Source organism: Rhipicephalus microplus, chromosome 4, assembly GCF_043290135.1.
Source record: "Rhipicephalus microplus isolate Deutch F79 chromosome 4, USDA_Rmic, whole genome shotgun sequence".
NCBI lineage: Eukaryota > Metazoa > Arthropoda > Arachnida > Ixodida > Ixodidae > Rhipicephalus > Rhipicephalus microplus.
Genome location: NC_134703.1, coordinates 18,005,825 through 18,019,858, shown reverse-complemented (window position 1 = coordinate 18,019,858; position 14,034 = coordinate 18,005,825). Strand labels below are relative to the sequence as shown.

General features: G+C 43.4%; 1 protein-coding gene across 1 annotated transcript; it reads right to left on the bottom strand.

Annotated features, from left to right (window-relative positions):
* Nucleotides 1–3,086: 3,086 nt before the first annotated feature.
* LOC142813864 (uncharacterized) lies at nt 3,087–10,034 on the bottom strand. Its single transcript, XM_075891822.1, has 8 exons — nt 9,769–10,034; nt 8,545–8,702; nt 7,638–7,736; nt 6,708–6,822; nt 5,340–5,412; nt 3,848–3,893; nt 3,284–3,306; nt 3,087–3,197 (listed from the first exon to the last, which is right to left on the bottom strand). The coding sequence occupies exons 1-8, from the start codon at nt 9,845–9,847 to the stop codon at nt 3,095–3,097; spliced, it is 696 nt and encodes a 231-aa protein (XP_075747937.1). The 5' UTR covers nt 9,848–10,034; the 3' UTR covers nt 3,087–3,094.
* Nucleotides 10,035–14,034: the final 4,000 nt, after the last annotated feature.

Below are 14,034 nucleotides of genomic sequence, written 5' to 3'. Positions count from 1 at the left end.
AATGTTGTAGGCCCGTGTGCTCAGATTTGGGTGCACGTTAAAGAACCCCAGGTGGTCTAAATTTCCGGAGCCCTCCACTACGGCGTCTCTCATAATCATATAGTGGTTTTGGGACGTTAAACCCCACATATCAATCAATTAGGGCGATGATCCAAATAAAGCTTCTCGCGCTGAGAATTGAACGTGGCGCACCATAATTTCACTTGACCTTCGCGTTCCACAGTATAGTACGCAGCGTAGCGAGCAAGGGCATACTATCTGTGACGTCTAAACGATCGCAATGCCGGCCTCTCCAATGGAAGCCCTAGCTCGCTGCCAATATGACCCATATGAAGCTGCGTTGTGAAATGAAACAAATCATATGTAATAACAACACTAAGACATACGAAAAACAGGCTTCAGGTCATGCGTCTTGACCTCTAAGGTCCCAGCCACATGCATTTCACCTGGTCTTGAAACTCGCAATAACAAATAATCTTTTAGTTCTCAGATTACGAAGCCCATGCATCGCAGAGTATGGTGCTCTAACATGTATCTGTTTTTCGTCATATTTGTGGCGGTACCGTCAGCCGTCGTTATACACACAAGGGGTTCTCACAAAAGCAAATGAAAAACCAACGGGGCCGGCGCCGGCGGCGGGTTTTCTGCGACACGGGCTCTTTAACGCTATCGCGTTAAAAAATAATTAAGGCAGTTTCGCTCTAGTAGTGACAGGCCTGAAAGAGCTGGGCTGCTTTGTTTCTTTCTCTTCGAGTTTCTTTTCTTTCCTTTTCATTTTTGTTTTTATTTATTTATGTCTTTCTCTCTGTTTTTCTATTTCTTTTTGTCTATGTCTACTTTCCTTCCAATTATTGTCATTTTCTTTCTAGTTCACGCATGGTTCCTCTTTTTATATATTTATACGTGTTTTGCGAGCGTTACGCCAAACGCACTTTCTTTTTTGCTGCTGATGACAAGACATGATCGTCAAGGCACTCGAAAAACAAGAAAAAGACGTCTCCTTGGCACGAACGCAAGCTCAATATCATATGCATGGAGCGTTTATGCCATGCGAAGGCAAAGGATGTGACAGCTCCTTTCCTTAAAGCGCTCCGCAGTTAAAACGCTTTTTTTTAGATGCGGAGCATCTAATACTCGAGGCTTGTAGTGCGGCGCCGTCCGCAAGCTTCCTCCTCCTTCTTCCACCATCTGTGCATCCCTTCCTCCTCTACACACCGCGCGCGCTTCACTCCTCCACCATCTGTGCACCGTTTCTCCTCTATACACCGCGTGCGCTTCTCCTCTTCACGAACATTCGCTAGCTGTATAATGTAGCGCGCATGCGCCGTCACGCTTCGAAAACATCGGCAGCTGACGCGCGCGCATGCGCCGTCGCGCTTCGAGAACATCGGCAGCTGACGCGCGCGCATGCGCCGTTGCGCTGTATATATACTCAAGGTCGGCGCTCGCTCGCTCAGTTGCCGCTCGTCGGTTGGTTTGTACGGCGCGTCGACGTCCAAGGTCGCGGTGAAATGAATTCCAACGAATCCACAAACACAATGATCGACGTCCCTTCGACCAGCGCCGCCCTTTCGCATACGTGTGCACGTGTTCACTCATTTAACACCCCCTCCTACAACCACGTTAACCAATTTAGCCATCAACCCAAGTAAGTCGCAATTTAACACCCCATTTCACAACCACGTTAACCAATTTAGCCATCGACCCAAGTAAGTCGCACTTTAACACCCCGTTAACCAATTATATGCTCCGCATCCTCCTCAGTGTTCCCCCGAAGGAAGCTGCGGGCAATTTTTTTTGCGTACTATATCTCGTAACAGCGGCCCCTTCTTATTTTATGGGCGAAGCACTTGAGGGTCGAGGCTTGCCCGTCCCTATCTGTGTCCCTCACAGGGGATGATTGAATGTGAAATTTTAAAAAATGGTTTAACAAAACACTATTGTACACCATAATTGTGACAGAGCAGTATCAAACATCTACAACGTACTAGTCGGCGCCTTCAACGCAGACATCATGGCCTTTAGGATCTAGTCTTGTCGTCGACGCACACTGCCCGCTGTCATGTTTTATCGAAAACCGTTGCTATAGTCTAGAGTCACATGCGTATGTGTGAATAAAAAAGCATTTACAAGAGACGAACAACAATAATAATTGTGACGGAACCGTATAAAACACCTACAAGCCCAAGCCTTTTATACTATACAGCGACTTCAACGTGACATTACAGAACTTAGGAGCGAGCTTTGCCATCGACTCTTTATGTCACTTTATGTCACTCAATTTACGTTCAGTTACAGTGAGCGACATTTACGTTTAGTTACATTGAGTGACATTTACGTTGAGTTACATTGAGTGACATTTACGTTGAGTTACATTGAGTGACATTTACGTTGAGTGAGTGAGTGAGTGAGTGAGTGAGTGAGTGCTCCAAAATGTCCTGTTTCATTGAAAGTCAGCAACAAACGGTACTTTTGCGTGTTCTAGGCCTTCGTTCATCGAGGCACACACAAACAGAGAGTGATACATTTTCAATTCAATGTATAATATTAAGTACATTGTTCGGGAACGAATGGATATAACATTGAAGTACGTTCAAGGCATTCCAGTGATCACTTTCTGCTGTCCCTTGATGCAGGGCACGGGTGCTGCAAATAGCCGGAGTTGTAAAGGGGAACCTGTCTTTGTGATCAACAATGCAGTAGTTCGCTCAGCGCCGTGCCATTTGATACCGAGTACCGAGCAGTAACCTCGAAGGTGTCCCTCAACGAATGCACTAAAGAACGTGCGGCTGATTTGGTGCATTTTCCGAGGAATCGCCGGCGCAAATAGTAGCGTTTTCCCTTTGTTTCTTCTACGGTGCTAAGACGTGACGTCGTAAAGTAGATCGACAGAGTATGTCAGGTTCTAGCGATTCTATTTGCTTCTCGCTTCGGACGGGCTCCGCGAATGGGACTCTCAGCGGGATCACGTCTTGGCTTCCCTTGGCGCCCACTTAGGGGGCGACAGGTACGCTGAGGTAAAGCGAGAAAGTTTAATAACGAGTAAATAAAAAAAAAGAAAGATCAAGGCGCGAGAAAGATATATCTCGGAAACTCACCGTAAACGGCCAAAGTCACTCGCCGTGAGATTGGGCTCGTAGACGAAGATCTTCTGCGTGTCCGAGGAGAACTTTACGGTCAGACCGAGAAGCTTTGTCCTTGCAATGAAAACAACACTAAAGTCTCTCCCTATCGACAAATGTATGCTGTTGTTTTTAGTGGACACAAAACTTTTTTTCCTTACTCGTCATTCGTTAACCACTTGTACTGCATAGGAAGAGAAGAAAAAATAACACGAGAATGATTAGAAAAGCGTGAAATATATGTGACTCGTGTTTTCTTTTTAGTTTCATTTTTCTGTGCGATACATACTCAAGCTCCAGGACGCAACAAAAATAAGTCGAGAAAACGTTGCCAAGCACTCATTTCATCAGACCGTACTTTTGAAAAGTTAACAAACACAAGTATATATTTCCACTAGCACTGCAACAGTGGGTTTTAACATCTATAGCTTTGCGACATTACCATCAACTAGCACTTCGTGAGCTTGCGTTCCGGCACCATGCATCTGTTATTGAATCGAGTTCTTTTGAAGACGGAACCATGAATAAGATAAAGGCCAGAAGGGTATGCTCTGCTGGTCGCACATTTGCCAATTTTCGTCACATTTTGAAGACTACCCGCGCTATTTATTATCAAGAAGTCTTGGTACCGATTCCTGTTAGCGATGTTTACTTAAATCAGAGCCCGGACTTCTACTTCGTTTGAGCTTACCACTTTGACGCATACAAGCTGCCGTTATACTTACCGATGCGACACCCATGCCAGTGAGTCGAACGTCGTACGCAGTGTCCCTGTAGAATAGGACGAAAATCAAATCAATGACTTCTGTATAGCTGAATGTTTAGAGCAAGTTCAGCTGCGGTGCACATGCAAAGCGGTGCATATGGGCTTTGCAGCTGAGAGCAAACGCGTTTCCATTCACTCATTTCGTGGCGCTGGCTCCTAGCGACATAAAGCTATATTCTAGACCTCTCTTGACCCCAAATAATAGCGCCTGTAGAAAGTGTAAAGAGTCTAAGGCACGCTATCATGCTAATTGGTTATAGGATTAATAAATCCCGTGGTCGCAGAACGACAGGGACAAAAAAGGAGGACTACGTGTGTGCCCTTTCTGGTCTCGCTGGCAAGTTGTAACATGGGAAAAAAAAAGACAGAGTAGATAGAAGGTGCATTGTTTCTGTCTACTCTGCCCTTTTCTCCTATGTTTGTGCGTTGAAAAAAAAAGCTTACCAGCATGACTGCACACCAACTAGTACAAGCTTCCACTCTTGTAAAGTATATTTCTCGCGCCAGTCATGTTCCGCTGCACCATATGAATTAAGAATTATGTCAAGCTGTTTTAAACACAGCTTTCTGCTTTTCGTAGTCCTTTCTTTCTGTAAGACCGTATGAAAATTATTTTAATTCTATTTGATGTGATTTCACTTATTTAAACTGTTCTTGATGATAGCACGTCTTTCGTTTGCCCACTATTGGCTACACCAGACAGAACCTGTTACTTGTTCGGGAGTCCCATGGTTGCTGTTATTTTGATAACAACGCTGGACCGATAATACGCTGGCTGTCATTAAGTGGAACGTTTGTTTGTTCAACTCAAATAGATGCACACTCGTTTGCTTACCGTTGTTTGGTTTCCCTATGTGATTTCATACCAAGCAAGAGCGCGTAGTCACACCCTAGCTATTAAAAACAATTTATGTTTATTATATTACCGAGTTAAAGTTTACATTCAGACATCAGATGTAGCGATTATAAGGATATTATAATGATAGCATAATGATTTTATTACAATGATTGAATAGCTAGATAAATCAATGCCGATTAAGTTAATAGAAAAAAATTGCAGTCAACACTGTGGGTGGTTAATCAAAACCAAATTAAAGGGCCGCTTATGCTTTGGAAGCACTTAAGTTACATGTATGAGAATGACGTTTGGTTACTTACAGTACCCCAACTGTGTCCTTATACTTTTTTTCTCTATTTCTGTGTCACTATGTATAAAGAATTCATACAGTGTGCTTCCCTAAGCCATCACAGATAGGCCTTAAACGCACCTCGGATGCTGCGACAGCTCAAGGAAGGGTGCGGGACAACTGCTCTTGGATAGATAAAAAGAGACTCCGTATTTGCAAAATATATTTTTGCTTGCGCCTACACACCACTACTGGCATGCCAACTGCACTCGGAGTAGCCGTACCCTTCGCATCGCAATAAAAGCAGAAATCTGAAGTACTCACATGCATGGTGCCCGGCACTTTTTGAGGCACGGTTTGAAAGTGTTGTTCTTACTGAGAGATGCCACACACACCTCTGAAGGAGAAAAATGAGCAATTCAACTGATTAATAAAGTACTCCTTCGCGATTTTCCTTTATAACTTCCACCGTTTTGAGAGCCGATCAGAGGACGGATATAATGCATCATGGTGGACTTTTCCGAAAAGCTACGCCATTCGCTGGCGCAGGACGCAGATTAGTTTTTGCGGTACACGCGAAAAAGCAATAAGAATATTATTATGGTCACACATCTGTTCCTTGCAGTGTATTTTGTTTAGCGTGATTAAATTACACGCACACCTACAGAAGCACGCACAAACATATATTATGTATGATTTAACCCCTCTCTCCCAAAAAAATTTCCTGCTATGCAACTCGCAGCTTGTGTCAGGTGATGCTTGGTCTGCTTAGGCAGCCACGTTCTATCGCATTTCGAGTATATATTTCTTGGAGAACTAAACGGGAAGTTTGCGACCACCCACGGTCCAGTCGGCTGCGGAAACGCTATGTTTGCAGCGAGAAGAGGCGTGCGAAAACGTGGTGCAGTCCAAGAAATGCGAAAAAAAAATGTACAGTATCTTTTCCATCTTCACATACATGTGTTATTTTTACAATGCCTAAAGCTTCATTTATTTGAGCCAGGTAACTCCGCGGATCGGAAACATGTACCGTTTCCTAGCACGCGCACAGGCAAGCATTTCGGTTCCGTAGCTTCCGCGCTATAGTATACTGCCTTAGAAGGTTACCATCTAGAGGCTATAAAGGACCTGTTGCAGAACAGTGAGGTTTGGCCGCAATAACTATTCCATGATAAACAATTTTTACCAATAAATTGAGTAAAATAGTGTTTATAAAACATGTTTTGTCAATATTGGTTTTTTGTTTGTTTTAGGGTCGAAGCTCTTTATGGCATCACCCGTTCGTCTCCCGTTATCGTTTGTAATCACCAGTGGCACATACCCGAGAAAGCGGGTGTGTGCCACAGGGGATACACTTCTACGGGCAAAGCTTCTTAAGCCGAGGGCTATGTATGCAGTAGGTAGCCACTTCCTGTCTAGTTCTTGGAATAACCACTAGATGGTAGTACTTGTATATAATCACTATATATGATGAAAAGATGCGAGATGGTGGTACTTGGTGTGTTCACTAGACGTACGGACATACAGACAGACAGGCGCATGGACGGACGGACAGATCGACCCACGGTTGCACGGAAGGACGGATGCACGAACGAACGGACGGACGCTTCGCCCCACGCATCAACATTCAGACCGCGAATATGCTGCAATTTTTTTTCCTGGTATTGCTCTACAGATAATTGTGGTCCTTACCGCCAGCCCCAGGATCGCATGCCGTAGCTCCAACAGCGCCAGTAAAAGCAAGCGCTGAGTACACGGAGCCGCAGTGTTTTGTTTGGAGCCTCATTTCACAGTCATGTAAACAAGTCTGGAAGCAACCAACAATCACAATTTGCAGACATAGATATGCATGGTGGGAACTCTGTATATTCTAAGCAATATCTGCTGATAAGATAGAGCATTCCGTTTCGCGTCACGTTGCGACAGGAATCTAGAAACGAATACAATAAAACATTTATGTAGGAAGAGACAATTAAGCATGGTTGGTCACGGCTTGTATTATTATTATTATTATTATTATTATTATTATTATTATTATTATTATTATTATTATTAATTTTATTATTGGACGTAACGGGATAATAAAATAGTAAGCGGCCTAATGAAACCCGAGTTCTTTTTTTACAGGATTTTTTCACTGATTATTGGCTGAAAGCTGAACAAATGTCACGACAGTGCTCATCATCTTTAAAGGACACAGGCGAAATAAGGAAGTGGGAGAATTTTATTTATTTATTTATTTATTTATTTATTTCAAGGACTTCTCAAAAGATATTTGACGGGAAAGGATGCAAGGAAAATAAATAAAGTGAGTAGAAAGAAGTTATATAATGTTGGCGGGTAACGACGATCAGCAAAAACGCGTACACTAACTGCGTAGATTAATGTGGCGCAATGTAAAGGTTACAACCATTGTGCACAAACTATCAGTTCAAGCGCACGAATAAGCTCTTATTATGTTTATTCGTGCACTTGAACTGACAGTTATACCATGCATATCCAACTAGCCCAACTTTCGATTCTGTTGCACAAACTAATTTTCTAGATCTCTGCACATGCGTCCTACATGTGAAGAAAAAAATTGAAATCGTGTGTTGCATGTTTATGATAATTGATACTCACGTCTTGATTTAAGTATCCACCGTAGGCCCTTTGCTTGCCATGCCTTGTGTATTCCGTGTATTTGGACGCATATGGAGGTGGCAAGCGTTTCACTGTTTGCTGTTTGCGAGTCACAGAATATCAGTGTATTGAACAAGGCAACGAGTACATGAGTGATACCTTGGCCTATTCGACGTAAGTAGTCTAAATTGTGACGAAGTAACAAGGTTATTTTTTTTCCATGTCTTTAGTCATCGTCAACATCATCAGCCTGACTTCGCCCACCGCCAGACAAAGGCCTCTCCCATGATCCGCCAAATAAGGCTACGTTAATGAACAGTTTGCAATAATCTGCAAGGTGGCTTTCCTGTAAGGTTTGTTTTCCAACCAAAAACTTTCGTTCATAGACTGCTTTTCTCGCTCATTGTGTTGTACCGAGGAGGATACATAAAACTTGTATCCTCCTTGAGTTTTACTCGCGTGCCATCGCTGGAATTCGAAGAGGTGACATTTTGTTGTACTCGCGAGCTTGCGCGCCTTTGCTGCACAACGTGCGAGAAAAGCAGTCTGTGAACGAGTTTTTCGCTGAAAAACAAGCCTTACAGGTAAGCCGACTTGCATATTATTGCAAGCTGTTCATTGCACGCACTGTCACCATACTACCGAACAAAGCTTACGCTACGTCTACGGCTGTATATTACACAGACACACACACACAGATATATATATATATATATATATATATATATATATATATATATATATATATATATATATATATATATATATATATATATATATATATATATATATATATATATATATATATATATATATATATATATATATATATATATATATATATAGTGCCTACTTGCTTTCTATGATAAAGGGTGACATTGTTCACTGACGAAAAAATTGCACGCACCTGCGTCACAGAGAGGACGTATTCAATATCGGTCTCTCCAACGATAGCAGACTTGTCTGGAGGGCACGTCTCAGGTCTGTGCACAATCACGGGAAACTTATTCGTGTCTTCGATGGCCACCGACGTCCTTTTGCTCCAGTACACCTTCATTTCGAGCTCTAATTATATGAATAAATGAATGAGTTAATTAATTAACACTAACGCTGTTTTGGGTTGTCTTGCTCGATTGCTTTTTGCCAGTAATAGCGTGCTCGTCATTATGTCACATGTGTACCTATGCCAAGTTGTTTCGACTTTTCGGCATGTTCTATAAATTTCCCTTCAGTTTTACCTTTCACTGCTTTGTTTACCGCACTTTTCTTTCATGTATTGCTGTCTCCTGCTTTGTTAAATCACGATGCATTCATGCCACGTTGCATTCTCTTCGAGGATACTCCGTTGGGAAGTATCGCCGAGTGGTTAATGTCGTACCTGTGATTAACAATTCCATTACTAAAATCCGACCAAGATAGGACTGGATAAAAGTGGGCGAGAGATGCACAGGGCAAAGTTAGATTGGAAACGTTCTCGACAAAAAAAAACATACACGTGCATGTTATGATGACGCTGTCAAATGAAGCTCAACTTGCGTTAAACAGTGTTCCAGCGTATGCATTTAACAGACACAAAAAACGAGGTACTTCGGGCATAATGTGGCGTATTGCAAGAGGGGAACACACAAACAATGACTTATTATGGGCGAACTCGTACTCAGAAAAGCACGTATGATACAATGGAAATGTTCGCCACACGCGAGTACCTTTCGAACAACTCGAGGTCAGTCTCTCGGCTCGTGCCCGTGCACTAGAGGTGTGCCCCACATCACCCAAAATGCACCAGCATGCTCGAGGCACTGTGGACGCCCCACACAGGGTCTCGCTGGTTTTCATGGTTAAGATAAAGAAAGAAGTTGTAAAGCGGTTACAAGGGGTAATCTCGGTGGTAATATATCAGCGTAGCTTTCGTCGGGTTCTATTCGATAATCACAGATAGGCTGAATGAAAATCAAATCTGCCTCCAGTGGTCGCTATAGAATGTGTCGTTCGTCTTTGTATGCAACGATCGTTCTTACACACACAGGTACATGTGATCGTCGGATTAGGGAATTTCACTCATTCTGTTGCATGCCACTCACGTGACGAAGTCAACTCTGTTGTGCGAGCGTGGTAAACGTCACCGACTCACCCCACGTCCAAGGCGCCTTGCAGCGAAGAAATGTGCTCTCGGACAGTGCGTACTCTATCAGGTCCAGCGTGTAACACATGTGGCCCGGGTGTCGAAAGTACGTGCGCACTATACTGCGTTCAGAGAGAGATCCAGTCAAGGTTTGTGTATGCAGACGCGCACACTTGTACGCATTTGAAGTAATCGACTGCGCTCCGATGAAGAACGTCTCCGAAGCAGTAGTGTCGGAAAGGAATGTTGGCTTTTTCAGGGCCACAAATTATGAAGACAAGCTTTCCCCTGGAATGTCGGCTTTCGACCACTTTCGATCACTCGGACAGTCAGCGAAGCAGCACGCAATTCATTCTCCACTTTTATCTTTTATTGTTCTTAGCGTGAGCCAATTTTCATATTGAAGATAGGCAAGAAACACTTTAGACGTTTTGTTCGATCCCAGAAGTTGACTAGTTTATGCTTGGTTGACACTATATTTCTTCAATAGCGTTGACTGTGACAGTCTTCCAACGATGTACTGGTACCAACATTCCATGAGCCGACGTTTTTTTTTTTCACATTGTTTTTTTTTAAGTTTTGCGGCAATTACAATCGCTAACTTCATGAAGTATTGTCGTGCGAATGCTCTCAATTAGTAACATGATCCAATAATATTTACAGCGGGTTTCCAACTTTTTCGAAGTAACCATGCATCGAATAACCTTACTATCAGTGCATGCAACAAATGCTTGTCAAGCTCAATGTGAAACCAAGATAACTGCATCTCACGTATACTTCTCTTTGCAGGGCATGGCCGAGCACATTGGGTCTGTGGAGCGCAGGTAACACTCAAACATGTCGCCCGCGGATATGGCCACCTTGGCCTGTACCTCCCAGTCGCGCCCCAGCGCCGAGAGTCTGTCGGGGCGAGGCTTGTGAGTATGTCATGCGATAAAAAACACAGGCGGTGCATTACAATGGGCACAGCTTCACACAGTCGGGCGACATTCACCAAAATCACAAGGCTAACTATGTACAATATTTTGAATAGCTTATTAACGTGGCTCGAAGAGAAACCGCATTGCTCACCTACGTTTAGCGCAGAAAACGTTTTTTCGTTGCTTGCCTACCTGATAGTTATCGTCGCAGTTGTTCTTTGATAAGGCGCAGTAGCCAGACTTGTTAATCCTAAGAAAGATAACAAATTTATTGGTCAAAGTGAACGTTTAATGATTTAAGACGTCGATACCTATGCATGTCTTAAAACGTTGGTTACCAAGCAAGAAGTCAAAGTAATGGTAAACAGCTTTGCACGAGTTCGAAATTCGTGATAGCATTTTGAAGAAATGTGGAGTTCGCGAACGAATAGGTAACAAAGTATTACCACAGTTACTGAATAAATCTTAACAAATATTGGTTGGAAGATATGGGGAAAGCACCGATTCAAAAACGGCAACCTAGCTACAAGATCAAAGCGAAAACTACATAATCAATGCAGTGTACCCATAATGTACTTTCTGAGGAGTATTAGAGATGAAAGAACTCTGTAGGTATAAGGTCCTTGCTAAGGGTAGCTGGGTGTAAAGTAACAGACGTACGTTTGGAAAGTGGCCGCATGCCTTAGATATAGACTGCGGGCACGTTGAAGTGAGCTTAAGAGGGATTAAATTCGAATTAAATATATCGCGTATGTCATATCTAGAAATGTTATTAAAGAGAAAAAAGAACGGGTACTAGAAGTGGAGACGACCGTGATTAAAACAAAGATTAAAGGCTAAATTAAGAAAATCTACAAACCTACGATGCAATAAGTCAACGAATAAAAGTAACAAGCGCCTGCCCTGTCTGTCTCTCTTTTACAGCCCATCTTTTACGATTCATTTTACAAAAACAATAACAAGATAGACAGCTTCTGGAGACATTCGTATTGACCGAAGCCTGCGCAAGCGAGAACACAACCTGAAAGCGATTCGCATTGTAGATTGATATCGGCGTGAACAGTCGTCGGCAGTCGAGTAATCTGATCTGTGCCGAGGTGCGTTGCCATTTATACATGAGCCATGGAACATTCCCGCCTTATCACTGGTGCCCACGTGAGCTCTCGAACAAACTTGACTATTCGCCTCCCTCGCGCTCTGCGCCTGAACCGAGTGATCTTTAACAATCGCGAAACTTCTCAAGCATTGCAGTGCGGCATGGACCAGGTATTGAGTACAGTTTTTGTGGGTGCAACCATAAACACGCACGGCAATACCAAAATACAAACAGTTAAACTACCTTCCTAAAATTTCATCAATAATAATAATAACTGATGGGGTTTAGCATCCCAAACCCACGGTGTGATTATGAGAGACGCCATAGTGAAGGGCTCCGGAATTTTCGACCACCTGGTATTCTTTAAAGTACCCGGGTCTCGAGCACTTTCGCCTCAATCGAAAAGGCAGTCGTCTTGGTTGGTATTCCATCTCGCCACCTGCGGGTCAGCAAGCGAGCACCATATTACCAGTAGACCACCGCTGCAGGTAGTTCCGTCGGCATTTGGCTCGCACGTGATAGGAGAAAGAAACCAATGCATTTTCCGATGTAATCTATAATTACTATAGTTTCCACTGTTATGACTAATTACTTAACATTGCTTTCTTTGATTTTCTTTTTGTATTCATCACCGTTTAACTTTCTGACATGATGTCTCATGGCACATTGCTGAAAGGGGAGCTGTACCCTTTCAGCCATGTTCTAAGGGACCTCCTCCTGTATCGCGAATAAAGATTTGATTAATTCAAGTGACCCTTCTCACTCTCCATCTGAAAACTGACATGGAAGTTTTGAACTCAAACGGGGATTTCGCTTGTAACCTATGTTCGTTGTTGGCAACCTCGTGACATGGGAGATAAAAATAAAGATGCCATTTATATTCCAGTTTTCTACTTTGCTGTCTATTCGCCAAGTCTTTTTCTCTATCTCTCTGACTGCAAACCCCCCCGATAGGCCTTGAAGCCCTCGACGTGTCGGCTTACTCAATTCGGCCCTAAATTAGGGAACGAAGTACACCAACCAAACAAAAGCTTAAAAGAAAACGACGTTTCGGCTCGCATACGGAAGGAAGACTTGTTCACAATGAACTCTCGGTTCTAACTAATTAGCGTTCCTAAGAATGAATCAATGCGGAAAGTATCAAGAAAATCCCCGTTATAATTGGTCAATCCCCTCCCTCTACTGGGTACGAGCCGTGTGCAGGGGAGAACAACAACTCTCGGTTTCATCAACTCCGCCGTCCACCTTAAAAAGTAGCCGTCCTCTGATCTACAGGTTAGGACTACGAAAGGAAAGAACTGCATAGGAGGACTTGCCAGTTTTCGGTGCAGACAGTAAGTGCTGGGAACATGATTCCCTTCTGCAGCTCTTCGACGACTGTAACCGAGAATGGGTACTGGAAATACATCTTCAGGATTATGCTCGTCTGCCAAAGGAAGCCTGTAAGCGAAACGAGCCATATTGCCGCGCGTACCACGCCACGTTCTGTCACGTTCATCTGCGAAAAAAAAGGGGGAGGGGGGATTGAGCGCCACTTTTGAAGACACTCCGCTTGAAAGCTGCCCAGTTAAGAGCACGAACCTTCAAATAGCATACACTTCAAACCGACCCAGTTGAAGCACGGTCCGGTTTTCATTTAATGTTTTTCCTCTTGCCATCGTTACAACTATGTAGATTTACGCCTATCTATCAGGGATATGCATATAACTGACATGCGTGATTCTGCGTGGGTGTAACGACGGCACAACGGCAACGTGGCATCAAAACTGGACATTGCTAGGTAGACAGCAAAGTGGATCAGAATACAATTGGGCCAGGGTAGCCGAAATGAATTTCGGCAGGAGGGGTGATTAAAAGTACGGATAACAGATGGACAGTTAGAAGGCCCGAGTGAATAGTGATAGACGGGAGGAACCGCAACCGATGACGACAAACGGTTAGGTAATGTGACAAATTTTTAAAAAAGTGGTGGCATTTAATGCAATAAGCTCTCGCAGGACAGAGTGGATTGACGATCATTGGGAAGGGCCCTCGGCCTACAGTGGACATAAGACAGGCTGATGATGATGCCGTCGACTACGTAAGTTCCTCACAATCGTTGTAATTAACCTCCAAAGCGCGCAATCCGTAGCGGTTTCTCTAGCACGAGTCGAGGTCCTAAGCACTAACAGCTAGGGCGTAGGAAGTTTCCGCTTCCACACCCACACCTAAACAGACCACAGTCAATCACCCTGCGAATGTTACAAACAAACACGTATC

Coding starts and splice junctions, on each gene's coding strand:
- LOC142813864 (XM_075891822.1), bottom strand. CDS start 9,847: ATGTGTTACACGCTGGACCTGATAGAGTACGCACTGTCCGAGAGCACA. Junction 8,703..9,768: donor CAAGGCGCCTTGGACGTGGG/GTGAGTCGGTGA, acceptor TCATATAATTAG/AGCTCGAAATGAAGGTGTAC. Junction 3,307..3,847: donor CTGGCATGGGTGTCGCATCG/GTAAGTATAACG, acceptor CTTCCTATGCAG/TACAAGTGGTTAACGAATGA.